The sequence below is a fragment of the Pantherophis guttatus genome, chromosome 3 (genome assembly GCF_059756535.1).
Source record: "Pantherophis guttatus breed Tessera chromosome 3, ASM5975653v1, whole genome shotgun sequence".
In the NCBI taxonomy this organism is placed as follows: Eukaryota; Metazoa; Chordata; class Lepidosauria; order Squamata; family Colubridae; genus Pantherophis; species Pantherophis guttatus.
Genome location: NC_142065.1, coordinates 93,118,615 through 93,146,149, shown reverse-complemented (window position 1 = coordinate 93,146,149; position 27,535 = coordinate 93,118,615). Strand labels below are relative to the sequence as shown.

Below are 27,535 nucleotides of genomic sequence, written 5' to 3'. Positions count from 1 at the left end.
GCCAGGTTTAAATTATTGACAATCAGAATCTCAGTATAATTTTCAATGCAATAACAATGTATTGTAAAAACTCTAAATTTACATTAAATTTTCATAAAGCTAATATATATATATATATATATATATATATATTTCTCAACTCTCCAAAAGTACACGCATTTTTAGGATATTTTCAAGAGGTAAATACTTCTTTGCCAAGATTAGGTAGCCAAAATATGAGATAAACAAAGAAATCATTTGACTGATTGCACATTTTCCAACATGAATACCAAATTGCTGCTAACTGAAATGGTACACGGGAGCCAATAAAAATTAATTATTTGGCTGACTGTCATATGCTATCACAGATTATCCAAACAGGCCTGTCAGTGACAATCTGATGCTTGTCAATGGATAGACTGATGACATGAAACAAACTGTTCCATGAATACATTTTTAAGAGGACTAGATAAAGGCAGACTCAGCAGTAGCAGCGAAGGACATGCTATCACTGATTATTTCGTCTTCTTCTTAGCTAACATTCTTCTCCCTCCACCCGCCCCTCAGCCTTAACCTGGCCCTTTTCCAAATGGGTTGGTTCATGGTCAGACCACGGTAAGGGATCACTGGATTATTTCACAGCAAGAATGAGATAAAGCACCTTTAACTATCACTGTGCAGAAAACATTCTTTGAGCCACAAAGCATTATCTATCTAGGGAGAGTTAAGAAATCATTCCTTGCCCTCATACCAAGCACATGATTTATGAACGTAAGATAAAAGAGTGTTAAGCATGAACTGAAAGGAGATATTTGTTTTGAGTTTAATCTTATACACGCAAAATGTTAATACAAATTTGGAGTTCATGAAAAATTAATAGCTGCATCATTAATTGTGTTTGGTGGATTTGTCAAATTTCACCAAGAGGGATGACAAACTAAACGAACAATACTCTTGCCCCATCCCCCTATTTTTTTCCTCACCTTAAGTAACATAGGTTTTATATATCTCTGCTTCAGTGTTATACCTACCGGTATTTACTGGGTATTGAATAAAAAACACAAATATGTCCTATTAACAATTCAGAGCACTGCCTAAAGAATAAAAGAGTTATTAATAATAAAATAAATTTATGTGTCAAATCAGGTTATATTTTAGTTTTGACCAGACTGGAATGGTTTCAGTGATTTTATCTTGAACAATTCATAGCACAGGGGCTTATAAAAATTGAACAGAGGTGCAAAAACTTGGTCAATCTTCTGCTCTTAACAGTATATACCGGATAAAGATTTCATCCATTTTTCATACACACATCATGTTTTCTATTCCAAATCAGATAAAGCAGTTTTCTCTCCTACCAGAAAAAATCATTTTCTGTTCGTAGACTTAGCAGTATGCAGCCATATACACACGTTATTACACCATCAGCAACTTCAGTAAAGCACATTTCCCAAAGTTTAAATAGTTAACCCTTTTCTTAGGTTACTAAATTATATATTCTCTATTAATGGCATTAAGTGAAGGAGATTGATCAGCTTACTTTTGTACTTATCCAAAATAGCTATTATTAGAAGTACATACATTCAAGGCTTTAGAGAAATTACATATATATATATATGGTGAGTCATTCAAAGTTGGCTGAAACTAGTGAAATACGTATTTGTGTGCAATACTCAGTTTCAATTATCAACCAATTCTATTTGAGGCATTTTATATTCAATTAACAAGTCTAAGTGGACATCCCGATGCTGTGTGTAAGTTAGAAAGGTTAGAAATCTATGGTGTAATATGTAGAGCATACTTTTTACACACTGCTTTTGCTTCCTATTTGTATGATTACTAAGATTTCACTTTCCAAAACAAGTATTTCAGAATTACAATAATGCAAATGTCTGCCCTGCTGCTGTTTCACATATACCATCCATCCATCTGTCTCTCTCTTTGAACTTCTTTTCTGTTTAAAAAACAGTATTTGCCACTGAACCTAAAGCAACACTTTAAATTCAAATCTCTTATGACTCAAGTAACCTTGAAAAGTGTCTAATTACAAACAGGTCTTGGATCAGAGGCAGCTGGGAAGTGGAAGACAAGGAGGAGGAATTATATAAAATACTAAAAGGGCATGAAATAGTTTCAAAACATATTTCTTTCCCTATTGCAGAATAATAGGGAATTCTTTCCAATTAGAAATTGCACTTTTCACTTCTGCTGCCATAAATCTCTATACCAACCATTAAATTCCAAGAACAAAAACTTTTTTAAAAATGAAAGTTACCTAGCATCCTGTGAATTTCACTTATCTGTTTTGCACTATATCTTCAAAGAGAGCCAGAAGATTAGTTAAACATGGTGTGTGTGTGTGTGTGTGTGTGTGTGTGTGTGTGTGTGTCCACCAAAGGTTCTGGCTGTTTTAATCAGAGGAAATGTTTTCTATTTTGTGCTGGAGCTTGGACTGCAATGCTTATCCAATGCTTAGAATAAGCTTTTAGGACTGTTCCTATTTATATCATGTTGTTCTCTCTTCATCCAACAATGGTTTCCAACAGGCCAGCAGAGAAACTAATCTTCTGGCATCAATCAATGGCATGTGGCAGCAAATACCTACAATTGAAGTAGCCCTTCTAAACCCTTTTTATATGAAGACAGTTCAAAACTAAGATTTTTTCTCTCAGTTCCAGATACACAATTTGAGTTCTAGCTTTTGAGATTCATCAGACAAAACAGTTCTGAAATACTGCACTTTCACCCTTTCCTCTCCTCTGTAACAACAACAAGAGATAAGAAAGCATCCACTTCTAAAGAACAGAGGTTCCTCGTAACATCTGAACTATATAGGTTAGTTTTAAAAAAATGTTTGGAAATCACCCATGATCATAAGATATGACCTGATTCTGGATTGTCTGAACAAACAGAAATTCCCCTCAATATGATACATCAGAGTATTAAAAAGCTTCTAACTTTCCCCTCTGTGCAATGGGAACATGCATAATTTAAAAGACACATCCCTCTGGGCAATTAATGTCAAACTAAGATTTAGCTGTAACATCTGAAAAAAACCAACTGGAACTATGCCTGAATGGTATGGTCCTACTAAATTGATTTTCCATTTTAAAGAAAGTCAAAGTCAACTCTATGAGATAAAATATTGTTTTCTTTTCTTTTCTTTATTTATTGTATTACCCTGACAGCACTGTGTTCATCCATAAGAAAGCCTCTTAAATAATGCCAAAATTATTATATTATCCATGATTACAAGTATGAGCATGAAGGATCTGGGAGTAGACTCCTACTTCTGTTCTCCACATATGTTTGCAACATACTCACCTCACACAGCAAATTTCCTAGTTCTGAAGGAAGCCGTTTAAGAGACAATTTGGAAGCTAGCAGACCAGGGGCGGGTTTCAAAACCCATCGCTACTGGTTCACTCATTTCTGCATACGCAGAAGCATGTGGGTGGGTGGAGCCTCCTGCCGCCGCCACCGCTACCAGTTTGCCCGATCCGAGGCGAACTGGTAGCAACCCACCAATGTAGCAGACATTTGAAAATTGGACAACTTCTGCTCATTTTTATTAGTGTTAATCAGGATTAAATGCACATATTTATCCAAAACATTTTTATATAAAAACAGCTATTCATTGAATAAGAGGTTAAAATTATGATTGGTTAAAATTTACATGTATCAGAATAATTTATTAATAATTTCCCACATACCTGCCAGATTTGTTCTAGAGGATTAGAAAATCTGCCAACACAGATTTTGGATGCTCACAGGAGAGGAGTAGGGATGATTCCAAATAGAAATACAGTTAAATATATTGGAAGAAACCCAAGACCTTTTAATTGAAGCAGCTTTATTTCTTATTACCTCGAAGAGTTGTCACTAGAAAGAATCTTTTGGGATTATAATAGAAACGTACAATAATTTATCCTGGCTATATTCTGGTTTCTCCTCAGATCATAAAAATCCTTCACTACTTCAAAATTCAGAAACTGAATATTGATAATGTTGTATCCATTTCTCTGTCCCTGAATATGCATATGCTACATGCATTAGAATGGTATTAGGTCAAAAATCTTAGAAATACCTGTTTAAAAAGTTGGAGATTCACTGCAGTTTCCAGAAAATGTTTAGTAGAACTGGAACGATGCTTGATAAAGCTTTCCTCACAAAAAATGATAGGCTCTCCCTAAATTTGAAAAAGATAAGAAATATCCATTTTTGTAAACAATTCCATTTAACATTTCTTTGCAGTACACCAATTATTTTGCATATAGCAGTACTCACAATCAATACTTTTATACCTGGTAAATTTAACTTATTTTTCATGCTACAAAAAAATCCCTATGATAGACAGAATACTATTGTGTTTTAAATGTAAGGAAAATCAAATGCCCAAAATGAATTATTTTATAAAGCGTTTTTAAAATCATTATGCTCAGAAAAAAAACAGTCAATCAATAGATAATCATGGACACGAAAAAGGTTAGAAATAATTAACATCCATTTTAATTATTTAAAAAAAATCCATTACTTCAATTAAAAATTCATCTTTTCTGCAAGTGAAGGATCTTGTTTTATGGTTTGGGGAATATATCAGAAATACTGAAAAACTAAAAAAAATAAAAGCACATTTTCACAGCCACAAGTTGCCCTATGTGACCCAGTGGGTCTCTACTAAGCCTTTTTTTCCTTGTGATTCTGTAATAAAATATAGTGTGCCCAATAATCCAGAATGGATTATTCGAATTTTGATTATGCAAATTAGCTAAGGATTTTCCATAAAATCCTCATGTCTGTTTAATTCTCTGCTGGATACATTCACATTTAGATAATTTAATTATTCAGAAATGTTGAATATTCCCCAAATAGTTTATATAAATAGTACTATAGTAGATACTTTCTTTCAAAAGAATCCAGTTAAGGTTTATTTATTTTTAAGTCATAAAGCTAAACAAAACTGTGTATTATTCATGGGTTAAAAATAGAGTTAAAAATATTTAAGTTGGGTGCTCACATGCCAGAAAGAATCATACCGCAATATAATAGAAGCAAAGCTTAAAGGGTTGTTCAAAGTGATTTTCTAACACCACAAATGTAAAATTATATATTTGAACTCCTCCCTCAAGACTACTACCACTGCTATAATAATTTGAATAAAAACAATCAGAATACTTTTGTACCAGTCAACCAGAAACAAGTTCACCAATTCAGTTCAATAAGACTAGCATGAGAAAATTTGCATTGGACAATTCTCTTAGAATTAAAAACTGAGTCTTTAATTCCAAACTATTAAAAGTCAAAGATAATTTAGGGTTTTATGTATCGATCACCTTCTACAGTAAATCTGTATTAATTATGGACTGTTAATATCTGATGTATATTGCTACAGTACAAACGATTTGCTAGAATTCTTTATGAAAAGAATTGAATGAATTTTTCTGAAAATGAAATGAAAGACAGGAGTATTTTATGCCTATAATGTTTACACAACCCCCGAAACTTCAAAAATAAAGTAAGAACTACCTCAGGCTCTGGTAGATTGGATAGAAAATTAACAGATAACATGAATAATTTTAAGAAATGAAAAGGGCTATTTTAACAGAAGCTTGTTTGAACTACTTTGAAACAGGCTAGTTACTAGTGCATACCTAGTACTTCCTCTAAATCCCATTAATTAACCATCATTGGGAACTATATTACTTCAATTTCCCAGAAACTGAAGTAATTCACTGACTCTATGTGGAGGTCTGTTTGAGATGAGTCATGGAAACTAAAACCAGTTGTAATTTAAATACTTAAAAGTAATTCAAAGATGTTACATATTAGGCACTTGCATAAAGTCCTATCTTTAAAGATTACTGTTCCCTTTATTGTGTCCCCATAGACATCTTCAAGAAAAAAGCCAAGATTATGTACAAACAAACATTTACATACTACTAATATAATGGCAGTTTGTCATACTATAACCATCAAATCATTTCTCAATGCACTTTCCCCAAACATATTGGACTTGTTATATACATTGACTTTTAGTTTACATTTTGGTCTACAATTTTTTGGTACTACAATACAGAAAAAGAAAAAATACTACTGTAAGGGTCTTCCACACTGTGTCCTTCCTACTCCTTGATGGACATTTTCTTAATTCTTGATCCTACTGCTAAGATGCAAATACCTAAAAGAGGATTCTTCTAGGAGTGTCTGTACAAAGCTTGCTAAGGATCAGAAATCTGATTAGGATTAACTATTTCATAATCAAGTTGACCTTTTATGGTCTATTTGGATTACTGATAACAAATCATTATGATTTGATATGCAGCTTTTGGGATCAGAAATGCAAGTAAATACAAGAGAGAGGGGAAACAATTGGACTGCTGGATACCTTACATTGCTAGAGATAGGAATTCAATAGATCACAACTCATTCCCTGCATCTTGCACGCAGATCCTTTTGGCATATGTGAACCAGCAAAATTGCACAGGTCTTGAAACCATTATATCATCTTGGGATATTGCTACATAACACCTACACTTAGGGATTCACCTCCTTTGGAAAATAAAAGATCCAATTATGGTGTTTCTGACACATTTCATAATCATCTCCTGTAACTGCCTTTTTTATGTTAATAATCTTTTTTAGAAAAATGACCAACAGGAAATCACCACTCTATTAGTTTTCAATGTAATCACATCAAGCCAATTCAAAGATTTAAAGTTTCCCTTTTCAAAGAGTTCATTCGTTTTCCTCTAACATGTCTAATGTTTCAAATATAGAACTAAAAGTCATTTGAAATTACAATAGTGGCCAAAATTGTGGAAACCGTTTGGGGAAAGTATATTTTTGAGGTTTGATGGCTAAAAACACCACTTTTTTTTTTTTTTTTTTTTTTTTGGAGTTTCAAGATAATTATATTCTACTGCTGGAATGGCCTGGGAATAGCCCAGACCTTAACCCAATTGAAAATCTATGGAGCCGACTAAAGAAACTTGTTAGTCAGAAGCGACTCAGCAATAAAACCCAGTTAATAGAAGCAATCATTCAATCTTGGTTTCACATTATAACAGCTATAGAACTAAAAGACTTGGTTCATTCCATGGGAAGACGTTGTAAGGCTGTAATTCATGCTAAAGGTTACCCAACTAAGTATTAACTGACATGGTGCTAATTTTTGTATATCTTGTTTTTCCTACGTGTTTCACTTTTCTTCTTTATACTGTAACTGCTATTCTAATAGCGAATCCTTCATAAAAGTAATTGCATTACATTCTTGATTAAATTTTCTTTCCATTGATATATAATTTTATGGTACTACTCCCAAAAAAAGTGGTGTTACCGGTATTAGCTAGTTTTAGAAAATAAACTTTTCCCAAAAGGTTTCCACAATTTTGGCCATTACTGTACATGAGAATGGAAGTTGCAGAGCTCTTGAAGGCACAGTTTATTTTATCCCCATTTATCCCCATAAACAGTGGTTTAAAGCACCCTGTTATTAACACAGCTGCCTGCAATTACTGCAGGTTCGAATCTTACCAGGCTCAAGGTTGACTCAGCCTTCCATCCTTTCTAAGGTAGGTTAAATGAGGACCCAGTTTGTGGGGGCGATAAGCTGACTTTGTATAAATATACAAAAGTATGAAGGCTATTGCTTAACGCATTGTAAGCCACCCTGAGTCTCCGGAGAAGGGCGGCATATAAATCAAAATTTAAAAAAAAACAAAAAAACTGTTAAACAGCAACTTGTCTTCTTCCTTAATCCAAGAATATTTCCACCAATTAATCCACCAATATTTCCAACATACTCTCAAAGTATATTTTTGATCAAGGTCTATTAGGGACTCTGCACTGAGGAGCTGACTGCTAATATTTTTAATATCAGACTGATTTTTTTTCCTTTTTGGCCAGACAATATATTTGTCTGCTTGATAACAGTTATTACAGAACTCTGTACATCCCCATCTCCTTTTCATGGGCTAGCAGGCACAGCAGGCCACATTCTTTTTAAGCTCCATCCACATTTTAAACTAGCTGCTTAATATAATTGTAAATAACTTTTGACACACGAGCTCAGAATAAATCATTATCATGAGCATAAAATAAGTTAAATCCTATAATTATACTAAAAGCAAACGCAAAGCTGGCTCAGTAGATATCTTTGCTTTAAAAAGATAACAGTATGTATTATGATTCCTTTCATTCACAATTAGAACATGGTTTATAATAATTGCTTTATGAATTAGCTTACTTATGAATTTTGGTCTTTGACTAACATACCACAAGTCAAATTGTTACAACTGGTATTCTTTAAGGGCATTTTACAAAGGTTGAATTTAGGTGAAATTCAATAAGATATTTAAGGGCCATTTTACAGTCACATGTACACTACAAACTTTGTGCTCACTGGCCAGAGTTCCATTAAAAGCAAAAGTTTAAAATACACAAAATAAAATGAATTTTAAAAAAACCATAATTACATTAAATTTTACAAACAGTAAAACAGAATTTGCCAATATTCAAAGAAACTGAGTCATATTAGTAAACTTATAATAGCTGCATTTAGAATGGATTTGAATGCCCTAGCAATTTACTTAAATTGTAAAACATACTATGAATCTTTATAAAATGGACATTGTAGCAAAACATTTTCACTTGTTCCTTTGCCACAAGGATAACTTTTAACAGAAATATATTCCCAGGATAGTGAGAGTATCTGACTAGGAAGATTTTCTGCCAGTCACAGAAGGTGGGGAAGGAAAAGAGGTGTTGTCTGAGAATCTTCCAGTAAGGCAAAATAGTTGGAGAATATATATCACACTTCCCATTTTTAAAGTCTCTGCTTTAATGAGTTATTCTAATCCTATTCATGACAGTCCTCATTTTTAGGTTAAAGTTAGTGGACGAAAAATGATGGCAAAAATATGCCCACATTTATTATGTACAAAACTTATCAAGAAAACAAGAGCAGTTAAAATCCAGTTGCTTATGTGAAATATTTTGGGAAGGGAAAAATTATGTGCGATAAATGTGTAATTCTTCATGATAAAGCAGGAAGAAGAAAAATACTGTAATACACTAAACAAATCACCTTTCTCAAAAACCATATCATTAAAAGATTATAAAGAACATAAACAACTAACTTGATTTATACTTCACTTTAAAAAATCTGGCAGCATTTCAGAAACCTAGCCAAGAAAAAGATAAAGCCATACAAAAGATACTGGAACCTCTGCAAGGGTGAAAACCACCCACCACTTAACTTGAAAAAAAAAATAACAAGAGTTTTGTTTAAATAATACTAAGGCTTGGCAATTATAGTTTGAAAAATTGGAGAAATTTCAAAGCCAAAAAGAGTACCATCTTCTGTTTCAGTTATTTAATGTCCTATAGTATTAATGTCCAAGGATATGATGCAAGAAGGGATAATCTAAATCTTTAGATTAAGAGAAACTGGGTTAAGGAAATCTTAAGGGGCCATTTAGAAACTTTAACAACCAAGCTCTAAAAGGCTGTATGTTTTGTAAGGTGGGTAAAAGGCTACATACATTGGAAATATATTTGTAATATACATAATTAACATACTTTTAAAATACAATCTTATACATTTAAAATACAACTTGCCACAGCCAACTCACTGCGGCCAACTCACCACAGTCAACTAACCATGGCCAACTTGTCATGAGATAATTCACTGTGGGACAATTTAAAAATTCTATTTTATTATTTAAAATAAATAAAAAATTGTTTAATTTTTGCCATTCACATTTCATGCTGTCCCTGCTTTTGCATCCTTATTTTAATGATTCTATTTCACCATTTTATTTTAGTGTAATTTTTGTCCTGTGTTAAATTATGAAGTAACAATGTCATCAGAGATTCAACTTAAAAAGCACCATTTTACTGAAAGATAGTATGGTAAATGAAGATCATTCAGTGGTAAAGATATAAATTTCAGGACAGCTTATATTTACTGAACTAAAAGAGCTTTTAATTGCTGTATTTATGTATAATTTTAAAGAATGTTTCATATTCGTATCATGCATGTAAATATAGACTATTTATGCAGTTAATTAAAAAAACTAAAACAGTTGTTGTGTGAATAAAATAAAAATAAAAAATAAATAAAATAACCAACAACTGGGAGCTAAATAAATAAATTATATATGTTAGGAATAATACTGGCTTATTTACTGACATAATTCGGACTACATGAACTTCATTGCTGCAATCTGAAAATCAAAATCTGACATTGTATTCTCCACTCTTCAAGTGATTTATCCACTGACATTAGAAGTGAAACAAATGAAGAGGAAATTAAGCATTTTTAGAGCCAGTTTAGTTTAGGGATTAAGACACCAAACTAGAAACTGGGAAACCATGAGTGGCTTTAGGCATGAAAGCCTGCCGGGTGACACTGACTCTCACACAGAATTATTGTATGGAAAATAGGAGGAGGACTATTTATAAATGACTCACATTGGCAAACGTAGCTAATACGCCCGAGTCATTTACTTAAGTCATTTATAAAAATAATAAAGGTATATAATAAAAATTAAATAATAATTTTCTTCTTCATCTGATTACTGTATAATGCTTTCCAAAAATAACATGGCTCAACACGGGTGTTTTCTAACTGCAGTGAGATAGATAAAATTCAAATGTGCAAACATTCTTTAGAATTAGAAAATAGATCCCTGAATGATAAACGATAGCTTACAGGTTTGTATCTTAGTGCATCTCTGTAGGAACCAAACAAGGCCACCTGAGCTCTGAGGAACGCCCTGGCTACTCCATCACCAGTAGCTGTGGACTGCTTCTTCAGTTGATTTTTCAAGGCCGAGACCTGTGTTGACAGAGAAGAATAGTTAATTTAACACTTCAGAAATTGGTAAAGGGAGGTACAAACCTAATCAGCAGGCAAGCTCTGGTGTCTGCAGGTCAGCCAAAAAAATCATGCTCTTTCTTGATAGCTTATCTTTTTAACTGCAAAGTACACCTACTGATCTGTTAATTGAAATGAAAGCAGGGGATGCTGGTAAGTGCTAATGCAAATTGGTTTATGCTCTCTTTTTTTCCCAAGGCCTCTTGACATAAATAAGCTTTAATTATTTTACAGTAAGTATTGTGAGATTCTTTTTCTGTAGATTTCTTGCCACCATCACCATCATACTATGTGCTTGGGTGTCTCAGATAACGATGAATATATATCTTTCAGTTGAGTTACAAAATCTTTTAGTTTTTAAATTTAGCTTATCTCTTAGTGTAACCCCATTTATTCTGTGCTACCAAACTCAGAACCATGTGTTTTTTCTCTTGCCAGAAGAGATTTCACTAATGCTGTACTTTATCATGAGCTAGAAATGGTTCAACTAAATGGTAATGACAATGCTTTTATAAAATCACCATACTGCAGCTTACGAGTTGTATCTATCTCTGAAGAAGTTCAGAGTCAGAACTAATGTTATATAGCCTAAGTTAAGATAGTATACCCAAGAATGTATGTTATAAATAAGTGTCCGTAGTATATTTAAAAACATAATCTGCTTTTCAAGGGGTTTATCACAAAGTTGGGAAAAGAAGGAAGGACACAATGGGAAGTCAGGATGGATAAAATGAAAGTTGAAACAGTGAATTGGAATTTTTAGGTGACGTATGAATGGAAGAGAGACTAACATTTGTGTGTGAATAAATATGCAAATATTCATATGCTTTTACACTTAATATGGCTCTTGAGCCCCAGAAGACTGTGCATTCCTTTTATATATATTTTTCATCCAGTTAGCATATAATGCAATAAGTTCTGTACAGATACACATGGCACTCATATGAGGTTCTTGCTCAATAGTGTCTAGATAAAAACTATGGGAACTGAAGAAGAGCTCCACAACTGAAGAAAGTATTCTGCCAATAATTCTCAGAACCAGAGTATTTTTGCTTTTACGGAAGAATTGTATTAGAGTTAATAGTGAATTAGTAAGTCTTATTTTGCAGACAAGTTCACAGGTTGCAAATATCACTGAGTGCAGCTTATGCAAAATGCCTCATCTCAGCTAGTATTGTATTTATCTATGAAAATCAAAAGGCATTACTAAAACAAATGTCAAGTTTTTTAAAAAAATCAGCAACAGTGAATATTCTTTTTTCTTCAGATAAGCAGCCATGATTATTCTTGACAATGATTATTGTAATTGAAGCATCAGTCTAATTAACAATGGAACTCTGAATAATGCTAATGAGAGCTGAACATGGCATCAGAGAAAAGACTAGCTCTACAGGTGATAAACCTTCACAGTAGTGACATTTTCCAATGTAAAGTCACAGTTACTGTGATATGATCAAAGACAGAGACCTCCATTGGGTCTAATTATAACTATAGTTTTGGAAAAGAATTACTGAGTTATTATGTTCATAATCTATGCAGAAAGGCCTTTACAGTATAGGTCCTCTCCCTATAGTTGTGATCTTTTCCATTTATATTTAAGCACCATGGATTCAGATAAAAGTTTAGAGTCTGATTCATTTAGACAATGGAGAGCCTATTCCAATATTCATAGAAGTTTAACCATACCCATCCCCCAAAAAATTCTCCATTTTTTTTAAAAAAAATATTAAATTAGAAGTTTGTGAAGTAATTGATTTACTTGGTATATTAAATAAATAAATAAATGCACACACACACACACACACACAATTATGTACCATATACAGTCTTTTAAAGGAGGAAGCAAGGTATCAAAGCAACAGCAACTGTACATATTGGAGAGGGAACCTGTGTAAATTTTAGAAAATCAGTTAACTGTTTCTATAAGGTAATTATTTGAACAATGTAAAAGCAAAAGAAATAATCTTAAGCATTTTTAAGGCATAAGCTTCACTGAATTCAACAGGTCTTCCCTCCAATAAAAAAACGGATCATGGTACAAATGAACACTATCCTGTTATCTGCTATATTTTCCCCCTCAGATTAACAATGTTTTAAATTAACCTCAAGGATGATTAATGCATAGCGGAGGTGTGAAAAACATTTCAATTCGTTTAAACCTAAGAAGACAGTTTTGCTGCTATTGAAAATATATTGCACATACTAACGCTAAGATTGCATCAATTGTATTGGGTTCTTGTTGCTCTTTGTCTTGCGGCATAAGGAAAACGTACACTATTCTTACAAAGTGATGCTGGTAAACTAGAAAAAATGCAGAGGCCAGAGACACCAACTTTTGGAATCAGTGAGAGAACTAGGAGGTACTGCCCTGGATAATTAAAAGGGAATATATATGAGTGTGTACACACACACATAAATACAATATTGGACCTTGTCAAATCTGACATAGTGAAAAGTTAAAGCACTAAATCTGTAACTAATTTACTAACTATAAACAGAACGGAACACTGAAATTGATCTTCAGTCCCCCAATATAAGAAAGAATGCTGCTATTCAATACTTGTATGTACCCCATGTATTTTCAGGTACACTTCTTTTTAAAAGGAGGGCAGAAAGTTATAGTTAAAACACAAAGTAGAGAGCATTACAATGGTACTTCATGACCAACTTTTTCTGTTCATTAGATCAACCATGGTCACAGCTTTATAGCAAGATGCATGCTGCTTGCCTGTAAATATTTAAATGAGTACAAGGAGGATCTGCTGTCACAATAGAGCCTACAATAGAGTCCACACTATGTGTAGAAAAGGGACTTTCAGTGGCTAGACCTGTTAAATACTAATGTTTAATGAAAGAAAAGTGTTTGGATTTTCAGAAAATTAATAGAGTGATCATTCTGATATAATAAAAGAATGTACATTGATATGTATAACAGGATGAATATTTATGGGTGCATTTTAAAGAACTCATGTTAAATAATATGTGGTTCATATATACCGTATTTTTCGGAGTATAAGACGCACCGGAGTATAAAACGCACCTACCTTTTTTGGTTGTTGTTGTTTTTTTTTAAAGTTTTTTTTTTTTAGACAAACACACATACTAACATACAATGTATTTTCTTTGAACAGAGTATTTGGCTGGTTCACAAATTTAAACAGTGTTTAGTCATTTCAATTAAATTTACAATTTCTATATTTCATTTTTGCCATATTTATTCCTCATCTATTTTTTTAAAAAAACCAATATTACCCTTCATTCTCATCTCTAATCTTAATCAAATTCAATTTTTCCCTTTTATTCTATATTACACTCCTTCCCATTGTCATCTATTTTTATATCCATCCTCAAATTGGTTAATTATTTAATATTACAATTGTTTAATACAAATTCAACATTTTAATATAAATCAATTAGTAATATAACTATCTTTTTTGTATATTAATCAATATGAACATGAATATTCCAATTATTTCCATGCAATCCAATTTCTTACAAATCAATTAATTAGATTTACCAATAATAATAAACCAAATAATTTCCCCCATATATTCCTCCAAACCACAATTTAACCATTTCTGCTTTCAACACAATATGCAATTAATAGTATCTCAATTATTACAATTCCCTAGTTAAATAGAGCTTTTTTTCTTTTGTGTTTTAAAATCCTGAACTCTTCTCTTTTGCCCTAAATTTCCCATTGTTTGCACCTACCTTTTTTGGTGCGCAATCTCTCCCTGCCTCATTTTGTCACGTTGCATCAAAGAGCCTGCTTTACTTTCAGTTTTGTTTTTTCAGCACAGCTAGAGAAAAAAAAATCTGCTCCAGCACTTTGCAGCTAGCAGCAGAGCCCTGCGCAAAACAGCTGAGAGCAAATCAGCTGAGAGTCGGGAGGCCGATCTAATCAACTTGTGCTAATTAACCTATGCTGAAGCTGAAAGGGGCTGTTTTTTCTTGTTGTTTGCTTGCAAGGAGGTAACTGCTGCGAGGCAGAGGCCAAAGGGTGGGGGCCAGTGGGTGGGCAGGGCTACATTCGGTGTATAAGACACACCTAAATTTTCACCCCCTTTTATACTCCGAAAAATACGGTAGGTAGTCCTCTACTTACAATCATTCATTCAGTGATTGTTCAAAGTTACAATTAATGTGAATAAAGTAGGAATCATACAGGGTCAGTTACATGAACACTAAAGGACCCTCTCTATTCACATTATTATAAGGGAGAAATGTGCTTGTTTGGAGATTACATTAAAAATCAGCTAAATCCCATTATTGGTAATATATCTTATGATGAGGCCTAGCTGTCACGGAAGGACAGCCATATGGAAAACATCTGAGGGGCCTCACTGTCAAAGACACAAGGACATGTATGTTACAAAGAGTTACTTATTACCTAAGGACAGCAATAAATCTCCCGTATTAGTAATTACAGAACTAAGGAAAGTTGTCTAGCTAAAGATAATCTTATAAACTAGAAAATAGTGGTTTAGTAATTAGGAAGTGTCAATTATCATATAACAAGTGTATGTTAACCATATATGGAAAAATGCATGAGCTCACCAAACCCTTTGTCTTGGAAACATATATAAGCAGTTGTATCAGAGCTTTCCGGGGTTCAGAATTTCAGGTACAAATCTGGCTCTGAACCTGCGCAATAAACTGTATCTGGCTGACCCAGGAATGTTTTTCAGTCTTTCATTCCATAACACAATGGCAGTGGGAAAAAAAATGACTTATGAGCAGTTCTCACATTTACGACCTTTGCAGTGTTTTCGTGGTCATGTGATCAAAATTCAGGTGTTTGTTGAGTGGCATGTATTTATAACAGTTGCACTGCCCTGAGGTCATGTGATCACCATTTCCCAGCTGACTTCTGACAATGGGTGAAGCAGATTTGCTTAATGACCACATGATTCCCTTAAGAACTGCAAGGATTTGCTTAAATGTGGTGGAAAAGGTCATAAAATGGGACATGACTGCCTTGCTAGCAACAGAAATGTTGGGCTCAATTGTGGTTTTAAGTCGAGGATTACCTGTAATCATCTTACCAAACACATCCTTTTTAAATGAGGTGTTAGACACATGAAAATTAATTAATTAATTAATTAATTATAATTAATATACATAGGTATATAAATTTTTGGAGCAATTTAAATAATTCAAGTTTATTAAATAATTCAGAGAACATTTTGAGAAATGGTACACTTTTTCTCTTTTCTTTTAACAATACCAATATATTCTATTGCCTGTCTCTCCTCTTCCTTTTGGTGACTACTGATTAGTATATTTCATTCTAAACTACCGTTTCCCCCAAAATAAGACATCCCCTGATAATAAGCCCAATTGGACTTTTGAGCGCATGGCAATAAGGCCAAGCATTTATTTCAGGGTTCAAAAAAATATAAGACAGGGTCTTATTTTCAGGGAAACACGGTATGAGCTACTTGTTTGAAATGAATACACTTCCACTTACTTAACAGTACAAGTGTCATCTTTGGAAACCATATTAGAATCTCAACAACCTGTTCACTGGGGCAGAATTGCAGCTTATCCAGCAGGAGTATAACTCTGAAATACATTCAAAAATGATCAAAGTTCTAGAATATAGAAATGATGTTCTGAAGTGTTTGAAGGATCCACTACTCTAGTTCTGAATGAATTGTACTAATTATCATTTAATTTCAGTTAAAAATATCACTTTTGTTTTTTTGCTTTTCTATTCTAAAATCTATTTTGTAGTGCAACCTGGATAGCTGAAGAACATTTCTTCCTATGCTTCCCTTCCCAAACTACTAGGTAATTTGAGGTTTTCTGCAAAGAGTCTTTTGAGGATCACTATGACACATGCATTATTAATTCCAGAAGTTGCTTTTCTATTTAATAAATTCTCTCTACAGAAAGGGTTTGTCAAAAAAAGTTTACTTACATCGGTTTTTCCTTTTTAAAAGATTTTATGAATTAGACTGACCTGAATTTAATGAGAATTTCATCCTCATTAGCTTTTACTCTAATTATCTTTTTATGATGAGATGTAAATTATAAGTCTGTTTGAAAGTTAATTATAATAAAAATATCACAAGGCATTATATGTAATATTCTATGAGAATATACTTTTAGACTTCTAGGCACTGTGAATGAAACATTAAATAATATTTAATAGATAATTGATGTCTGAAACCAACAATCTTCTTTTTTCAAAAGATTGAAGATACACTTTCTTCTATCTACCAGCAATTTAGAACATTGTAACCTCATTTCAAGTTTTTAAAAATTCTGCTTTCAGGACAGTATTTTTTGACGCTGTGTTATTCAGTTGCTCTGTTTAAGGATACAATTAAGATGTGAAGAATGAAATTAGGATAATCATGTTGGCTTCAACTTTTTTAATTTGCCATTACCAAGAGTTCTGCTATTATTGAGAAGCGCCAGTCCTTCTCAACACTTGAACCCCAGGATACCATGAGTCGCTAGCAGTTCTGCAAGAGATCATGATTTTTAAAAAAATCTTCATTTTTTGAACTATGTACATGAACTGTGTAATGCTCAACCGCTCAGTGGAAATTTTTAAATGCCACAACTCAGCTGCCAATTTATTGTTCATCTGGTATTATAAAAGTAAAATGTGGACTGTGTACGTTAGAAATGAAAATTGTTGTAAAGTTTTTGTATTTTTTGCAATTTTTTTACAGGGGGTTTCTTGAGACCTCCAGAGGAAAAAAGTTGCACAAAGGCCGCCCTAGATATTCCTAATTTGGAAAATAGTTATTAATGGAAATTTTGTTTGGAAAATTCATCTGCTAAAATGCTTGTGGTGCCAATATATTGAAGCATATAACACTATATTCCATTCAGTGTCTGTTCATATATAGCCTCCATTTTAAGTGATAGTATGTATCATAAAGTTATTCAGGACCTAGTTATCTGAATCATATAACTGGCATCATAGAATCCATGCTTGCAGGAATGCAGTGTCTTCCATCAGTGGTAGCCTCATACCTTAACTTAAACTCTCTTTCAGATGTAGTATCTATGATGTAATCTGGATTCTGTTTTATACCTAATGTTATTATATATAAGCCTGATTTATAAAGAAAAACATAATGAGGATAACAACTAAATAGAAAGAGCCGAACATTTATTAAACAAAATTAACTTTTATGAAAAAAATGGGCACAAAAAGACAAAGGTCAACTGAGAAACATACAAATAAAGACAGGTGGGATGACTGCGCAGAAGAATTGTACCTCCCAAAAATCCTAAAATCAATTATACATATGAAGATAAACTAAACTAGATATTGTAGACCAGGGGTCCCCAAACTCTGGGCTGCAGTCCACTACCAAGTCGCAGCCTATTTGCAATCTGGCTGCATGAGTGTCATGTCAGTGCAACTCAACTCATGTGAGTGATGGGCCAGCACACAGACTTGCGCAAGTTGAGCTGTGTATGTGCGGGCATGCTGGCCCAATGCTCATGCAACCCAGATCCCCTCTCCCACCCCCAGTCGGGCCACCAAGCCACAAAGGTTGGGGACCGCTGTGCTAGACAGTGAAATGGTCCTAGAAAGTACTGCAACAACAAAATGCTGAAGTTAAGCTGTCAGAGTTCTGTTTAAAAACTTATAAGAAGATGACATTAAACTTTTACTAGAAGTTCATAAATTAATATTAAAAAGTTGTAACAATGCCCAAGAATTGGAAACAACCAATTTATATTCTAATACAGGTGTGTCAAACTGGCGGCCCGTGGGCCAGATGCGTCATGCACAGGCCATGCCCACCCTGGCTCCGCAAAGGCAAAAAACATTGCAATACGTCACGTGACACAATCGAGTTTGACACCCGTGTCCTACTATCACAAAGAGTAGTACACAGGAATACACAACAGAACAGCTGCACTTATCTCACATCTAACATGAAAATAGTCTAGGTTTTGCAATCAAGTTTCAACAATATGTGAAATAAGAATTGTCAGCGGTACAAGCTGAATTCAGGCAAAGGCAAAGGCAATCAAGGCCATATTGCTAATGTATAATGGATGTTAGCACAGGAACACTAAACTGATGTTTACTTTTAATTTGGCTTTTGATGTCCAAACCACAATAAATTGTCAATAGTCTTTAAAGTACTATCTATTAAAAAATATGCATGATGCCCAGGAATCAACAGAGTTTTTAATATGAAGCACCTTAATTATGTTAAAAACTTAGAAAAGAAAGTGTAGAAGTTATATACTGCCACCAAATGTTTAATTTACATGCAGGACATATCTAGGAAATGCTGGAATAGAAGAAATAGAAATTGAAATTAAAATCCCTGGGAGAAATAATTAATAAAAATAAGTTAAACTAGAAATACCAGATGGTTAAAAGTTTTTTTAAACTATAACAACATCCAACAATCTAAGATTATGTTAATAGCAAAGCACCCCAAAGCAGGTAAACCGTGCAGATACTGAAATATTAAGAAACTGTATTTTCCTGGCCTTAAATATTTAGTAGGATCACAATTGTGGTAATTAAATAAAGATTATCTGCTACTTGAGGGAAGGATTATGACAAAATATTGAAGTGCAGAGGCACCACATTAAATACAATGTTGAGTACATGATTTTCTAAGCTGTAATATATGCCTGATAAAACTGAATCATTGCAAAGTAGAATGAAGAAAAAATAATGCCTATGAAATATGGTGTGGTTAAAAAAACTTCTGAAAATAACTTGAACTACAAGAAAAATAGATATCAGGTAAAGTGAAGCAGATTGCTCACTGGAAACACTAATAATGAAAAACAAAATGCCAAGGACAGAATCATTGGAGAAGACTTTGATGTTTGGAAAAAATGAAAACAACTGCAAAAGAAATTGATAGAAGGCAGGGTAGCTAGATGCTATTATTGATGGCACAAGATAAACAATGAGAGTTAAAAAAAAACAGTTACTGGCATAGAATCTTGATGATGCATGTCTGGCAGTGAAGATTTGAAACCGATTGCAGTACCAACAAAGCTGCTTTTTAAATTTGGTTTCTGGAATGTATTACTTAAATTTTGAAAAATATAATGTTTAAATTCCTATGCTCTGGAAGGTAACATGTAGGTATTTAAATACATGAAATAAGATAAATTTAATATGAGTATTAAACATGATTGCTTCTATTGTACAAGTTTATGTATTTTGTAAAAAGAAAGAGGAGAAATAATAGAGGCCACAAATATTTTTCAGAAAATATAAAGGATACATATATTGGAACTATTACCACTTCAAGAGTAAGCTTTTGATAATTTATACTATTTCTAATTGCATTATACAACTTTGAAAAAAAATAATATAGATTAGCAACAGAAGACTGAAAATATAGCACACTAAATAAATTGTATTATTTATATGAAAGAGAAAACTAATCAAACATCAAGCAGGGAAAAGGGAGGTAGAAAAGAAACTGAAAACTGAAACATGGGAACAAGTGGAGAAGTTGCTAGCACAGAAATATTATATATATAGCATAGTATTAATATATTTAGCAGCTATAACAAATCTAACTTCATTTCCTCAGATAATTAAATCTTACAGAAGTATGATTGCTAATTACAATCAATTAAAAACCTTTCTCTTTTCTATGACAACACAAATTTGTTTGGAATATCAGTACAACTCAACTAGCAAATTTAATCTTAAATTAAATAATTTAGATATTACCCTTATAATGCACTAAATAACTTTAAAGATGCTTTTCTAATATATAACTATAATAAGAGAGCAATGATACTTAAATAGTGACTGTCAGACAGCACTGGCAAGAAATAATGACAGGAAACTTCCAAATAAATCCCCACCCCTTTACCCCTGTTTAAATGTGTATTTTAAGGCTCTGTACACAGCTTGCTTATTAAATAGAAAACAACCAGGTCTTTTGACCTTGGATATTTCAACATCTATTATCTAGAAACAAGTAATTGTGTTTACAATGGGATACCAAACTTGAAAGATTTTTGGGAAATATAGATATGATAACCAAAGGAAAGCACTATTATGAAAACATGGGTTTATATCCAAGGGATGTTTGGACTGACAGTTCTTCACGGGATCACATTCTTTCAAAAGGAGAAGGAGTTCATTTATGGACTCTGCCTTGCTCCTTAGAAAGAAATAGCATCAATAATCAAAATTACCTAATAATATTTGTCTAAAATGGAAATCATCATACCTCCTAATATTGCAGAATTAGCCAGCATTATTTATGTTATTAATTAAGATATATCTTATGGCAAAGATAATTGAAGATGGTAGATATATTTGGAATGCTGAAAGCCTGTTGCTCAGAATGAGGGCTATTAAAGAGCTTATACATTCAGAAATCAGTTACCACGTTTTTTTAAAAAAATACTTAAAACTTGTGAAGATTTCCCCCACCTAACCTTCTTTTCTGCTCTGAAAAAAAAACAAAGTCCTGTACCAAAAACAATGTCCTGTCCCCCCCCTCCCCTCCCAGCTCCTATGCAGCTGGTAAAACAGCAGATTTTCAAAAAAATATGCCAGACAATAAAAACAAATATTCCATAGTACCATACAGTACAATTAGAACAGATAAATTTATTCCTTGGTTGCAGTTTCATCTTCTCTGCCCAACCTTTCTAGAATCTAACCATCTGTAAAGACGTACAGAAGAAGCAGTGGCAGCTACAATAACTAAGCCACAGGTATTTTGCTCCTGTCACACATTCCAGAAAGGGAATTCCTGGAAGCCTGGTTTTCCACCAATAAATCAATAAATACCCACATTGACATCGGCCCAGTCTACCAACCACTTAAAACGAAAGAATAACATCAACCATGATTCCAAAGGCAGCATTTAAAGACCAAAGAAAGTTATACTTTGACAGATCACAAGAAATCGGACATCAAATGCAGCCGATCAAATCAACCCGAAACCAGACCATGACATCATCAGAAGAAATCCTAACAACAACACAAGCACCAATTTACATCACACAGACAGTACTTAAAACCAAGGACTCAGCAATTACAGCCAGCCAATCACATAACCCAAAATCAGACCAGGACTCAGAAAGGTATTTAAAGGCCAACACTCCCCCAGACAAGCACAATCCAAAACGCACTGAAGATTCGTCCTCGAATGGGGACGAAACATTTGCAACCAAATTGCCAAGCTCGGAGCTCAAACCAACAACACATTCCAGTCTCTCAGATTCAACCCCAGCCCCAAATGGCAGGCTTTCAAGGCTCTAAGCTGTCTTTTGCTGCTGCTGAACGCTAAATCAATCTGTGATAAAGCTACCTTGACCACAACTTAATTGTTGAAAAAAAATGCTGATCTAGCATGCATTACTGAGTTCTGGCTGGGACTGACATCTTTCTAGACAGTTTCCGGTTTGGCACCAGGTGAGACCCCAGGGTGATTGTCTGGGATATTTGGGAGGCATCCAGGCGCCTTGCTCAACAGATTGCCAGATGCGAGGCACTGTTTAAGTTGGGCACAGAAATGTCAGTTAGGGCTGTTGTTATTGCACCAACCTCCCTGTTTTGTAGCAACCTCTGCCTGAGCTCAATTCTGTGGCTGGGCTGGAGTAGAATTCTTAGATTTATGGTGCTGGGGAATTTCAACTGCAATCCCTAGGTATGGGGTCAGAGAGAGCTCAGGAGTTTGTGGCCACCATGGCAACAGTGGAGCTGGCCAAATTATCCAGGACCCAACTCATAGCAGCGGTAATACATTCAATCTGTTTTTTCTGTCAGAGCAATGGCAGAGTGTTCTGGATTTGGGGAAGGGGGGCTTGATTTCTCCCCTGCCATGGACAGATCATTCACTGGTGAGCCTCAAGTTCTTGGGTGCCAGTCTCCTCTGCAGGGAAGCCAGGCCTTTTCGATCAGCCAGCCCCAGGTGACTAATGGACCCAACTGGGTTCCAGAGTGAGCTTGGGGTTATTCCAGAAAATCTGCTACGCAGACCGATTGAAGCTTTGTGGCTACATGGAATAGCAAAGTGGCAGCAGCTTTGGATCAGATAGCACCTGAGCGGCCTCTCCATATTCAGAGTTCCCAATACTCCCAGGGGTGTACAATGGAACTGAGGGAACTTTAACAGGCTAAGGTATGCCCTAAGCCTCTGCTCTATGGAACATCCTCCCTTCAGATATTAGAATGGCCCCATCTTTGTTAGTCTTTCATAAACTCTTAAAAACCTGGTAATGTACCTGAACCTGGAACACTAAATGTGTGTCATAGGCCCTGTTTCTTGGCTTTACTTGGCTAAGTAAAGTATGTCGCCTGCTGTGTATATTTATTTTGGATGCTTTACTGTTGTTTTAAAATGTTTTACTGTTTTATTTGTAAATTTTATTTTTTGAACTGTAAATTGCCCATAGTCATTAACTGAGATGGGTGACTAAGAAATTGAATTAACAAACAAACAAACAAACTGGAAGGCCAGAAATCCTACATGCCCGCTAAGTCTTCCCTTGGTATGCGCCACCCTCTTTGATTCATCATTTCTTTATTTATAATCAAATGGGAAATCAGCATCTATAACATAAAATACCCAGCAACAGGCACAACTTACTCCTCAGCAAAAAAATTCTCTCAAGTCACAGCATGTTTATAAATAAAAATTGTTTGTGTGTGGGGAGGAAAGATTTGCAACCTAATGCTTATTTCATAAATGTGTCACAGAAATGTTTCTCAGAAATGGGGAAAAGGAAGAGAAGCCTAGGTTGCTGGAAGAGGTGGTGGGAATAAAAAGATGGGAATTTTATGACTGGCCAAACTCGCCATAGCATTATATGATGAGACAATATGTTCTGCTAATATGCCCAGTATATTAGCAGAACATAATCCCATTCTGTCATCCTCCCTTCCTCATCTGGAACAACCACTTCTAGCCATGAAAAACTCAGGTAAAACAAAAGCAGCTGTTACAGATCCTACATCTTAATCTTTACTAAAGTGGAATCTGCCAGATTGCTGAGTTTTTTCTGCAATGTGGTCTATTATATCAATATCATTTAGTCAGCACACCATGCTGACAAAGAATTTTGAGTTACAATTATAACACATCAAGAGGGTATCAGGCTGCTGAGGTGGCTAATTTAGGATAACATTTTACTTTACTTTACTTTACTTTATTTGATTTATATACCGCCCTACTCCCGAAAGACTCAGGGCGGTGAACAGCCAAACAGCAAAAATACATAGATACAAAATTTAAAAACAAAGTAAAATCAAATTAAATAATTTGGCCCAGACAGATTAAAACACCCCAATCATTTAAAAACCGATTAAAATTTGCATAATTAAAAAGAGGGAAAAGATTAGGCCAGGCCCGCCTGGTGGAATAAAAAGGTCTTAAGAGCGCGGCGGAAGGTGCGCAGATCCAGGATCCTCCATATCTCCGGAGAGATATTTTAACCCAAGGGGAGTTTTTCCTGACCTCTTTCCTGATTTCTATCAGAAATTCTAATCTGATATATAAGGAAAGAAAAACTGAATGCTAAATTAAACCAAATCCCTGTTTCTAAGGGAGCCACTATTCACATTATGTAAGGGAGGCAGCTAGGTCTCTAAAGCAAAAGATAAATCTACAGTGAAATGATGAATTATAAAAGCTAGGTATCCCTGGAAGAAGGCAGGAAAAGAGAAATAGAAACAAAGTGTTCCTAAAGAGCTTTGTGTTCATTTATTTTTCCAATTTTGAACACCTTAGGAGTAGCAAAACTGCTACTGGTATGACAGTACTATTAATTGTCAATAAATCTAAACTATTATGTGCAAATATCAGAATGAAGCCATTAAGATTAAGACACACTACACATGAAAGGTCCACATGAAATAAAACAGACAGGTAATTCAGGACAAGTGTGACCACTGACCTTTGAATAATTAAGACCCCTAGTCAATCTAATAAAAACTAGCATATTTTCCATGTATAGAAAGGCATAAATTGGCAAAGAATAATGTTTTTCAGATTTCAACTAACTTTTTAAAAAAAAATTTTTAAAAAAAGCATTCTCAATGAATGAGACGTTGTAACATGAATGTATCACAATTTTACAAATCCTGGACTTGTAAATACGGTAACAATAGGAATAAGTATTATGTAATATTTTAAATCTTTCAGGTTATAAAAAGCTGAGCCAGAAAAAGCATTCAGGAATTTGGAAACAATTCTGAATTCATTTTTTGATTCCTAAAATAAATGTAAAGGTTTATTTATATGCTCATTTTGTATATGTCCCCAGTAATACACTACTTTATCTCTTTAATAACACTTTAATATATAAAATCTATATTTAATATATAAAACATTTTAATGTCTTTGAGGGAAATGGGTGGTTCAGAAATGTGAAATAAAATAAATAAATAATACATAAATACATGAATAAATAAATAAATACATAATAAATACATAAATAAATAAATCATAGTAGATTATATACAACAAACATAAGACATTCGATGCAATGTACATAGGGAAAGGAGCCTTATTTTATATGCATAGATGATAAGCACCACACTTTCAGTCTATGCTTATATGTGGTTTTAATTAACAATTGAGATTTACAAAAGAGCACATTTAGAATGGAAGCAATCAGGACAGTTAAACAACTGGTAAAACAAATAAACTATAGTATGTATTACCAGAAGGGAAAAATAAAACTTTTTAGAGTATACAAATAATATATTGTTAATATTTTACATGGACTGTTCATTTTTGTAAAAGGCCCACTTCCTATTCCATAAAAGACAAACGCTAATTAATATAAGACATTTGTAGGATTTCATATAGAGTGAGTTGATAAACTGATCAGTATGTTTTCACTAACAACTTACCCCAATTCAGTTTTCTTTTCATGAATAAGATTCTATTTCTACTATATATTTTCTACTACGTACTCTTCTACGTACCATCAGTACGCTGACGACACCCAGCTGTACATCTCCACCCCGGATCACCCCAACGATGCCCTTGAAGTGATGTCCCAGTGCCTGGAGGCCGTACGGATCTGGATGGGGAGGAACAGGCTCAGGCTCAACCCATCCAAGACCGAGTGGCTGTGGTTTCCGACGTCCCGATATAGTCAGCTAATGCCATCGCTGACTATTGGGGGCGAATCATTGGCCCCCACGGATAGGGCTCGCAACTTGGGCGTCCTCCTGGATTCACGGCTGTCGTTAGAAGAGCATGTGACGGCCGTGTCCGGGAGGATTTTTCATCAGGTTCGCCTGATCCGCCAGTTGCGTCCCTATCTAGATCGGGACTCCCTACACACAGTCACTCATGCCCTCGTTACTTCTCGTCTGGATTACTGCAATGCTCTCTACATGGGGCTCCCCTTGAGGTGCACTCGGAGGCTCCAACTGGCGCAGAGTGCGGCCGCGCGGGTGGTGATGGGAGTGACATGGAGTTCCCATGTGACACCTCTCCTGCGCGAGCTGCACTGGCTCCCGGTGGTCTTCCGAGTGCGCTTCAAGGTTCTGGTTATCACCTTTAAAGCGCTCCATGGCTTAGGACCTGGTTATTTACGGGACCGCCTGCTACCACCAATAGCCTCCCACCGGCCAGTACGCTCCCATAGAGAGGGGCTCCTCCGGGTGCCGTCGGCCAAACAATGTCGGCTGTCGGCCCCTAGGGGGAGAGCCTTCTCTGTGGGGGCACCTACGATTTGGAACGAGCTCCCCCCGGAGATACGTAGGATCCCGGATCTGCGCACCTTCCGCCGCGCACTTAAGACTTTTCTATTTTATCAAGCTGGCCTGGCCTAAATCTTCCCCCTTTTTAAATGTGGAAATTTTAAATTTTTAAATTTTAAATTCGTCTTTTTATAGGGGTATGGGTAAGGCATTTTAAATTGGGGAGCCATCTTAGATTTAATTCTGTTTTAAACGTATTTTAATTGTTTATATTGTATGTTTTTAACTTTGGCTGTGCACCGCCCCGAGTCCTTCGGGAGAGGGGGCGGTATAAAAATCTAATAAATAAATAAATAAATAAATAAATATATTTAGAAAATCTGTCAAATCATATTGTCCTTTAGAAAAACAGAACCGAAGAATGCAAAATAGAAATGCAAGCAGCCTAGATCATCTTTAGTTGGTTTATGCAAAAATGTGAACCTCTTCATGCATTGGGTACATAAAAATAAGAGAAATCTCTTTTGTACTCAGAACTCTGTGCGCTTGGAAACTACCCAACTATAGCACTATGAATTTATATGGGATATACATATATAAGGGATCACTTCTTCTTAGTGCAAAATCAAAATATATATTTCCATCAATAATCACATAATATTCTGAGATTTAAATTTATTCCAATATTAATTTGTTTAAAATAGTTTTAAAAATGTATCATGAAATCAGCTATTACCCATGTTTGTTAGTTTCTTTTCAAAAGCAAAGTAGTAAAACATTAATCTGAATATTTATTATGCTTTTATTGTTTTAAATAACATATAAGAATAAATGTCCTGATAGGATAATACAACTTATATATTAAAATTACTATAACCAGAAATAAGATTGCTGTCTTATTCTCTTGAGTGGTGTATACAAGTATATATGAATTCACATGTATGTATGCTCGTGTGTGTGTGTGTGTTTTATTTGAGGAATAATGTAATATTATTTTAGTCTCACTTTGAACCATCTGCTATCATCAACTT

The 27,535-nt window shown here is 34.4% G+C and overlaps 1 protein-coding gene across 4 annotated transcripts in view; it reads right to left on the bottom strand.

Annotated features, from left to right (window-relative positions):
* Nucleotides 1–27,535, bottom strand: part of DENND1B (DENN domain containing 1B) — a 196,729-nt gene that overhangs the window by 34,406 nt on the left and 134,788 nt on the right. For all 4 annotated transcript variants that reach the window (XM_034437461.3, XM_034437462.3, XM_087890051.1 and 1 more), the window contains 2 exons: nt 10,694–10,819; nt 4,067–4,168 (listed from right to left, as the gene is read on the bottom strand). In XM_034437461.3, coding sequence (XP_034293352.1) covers nt 4,067–4,168; nt 10,694–10,819 — 228 coding nt within the window. The remainder of the gene's footprint in view (nt 1–4,066; nt 4,169–10,693; nt 10,820–27,535) is intronic.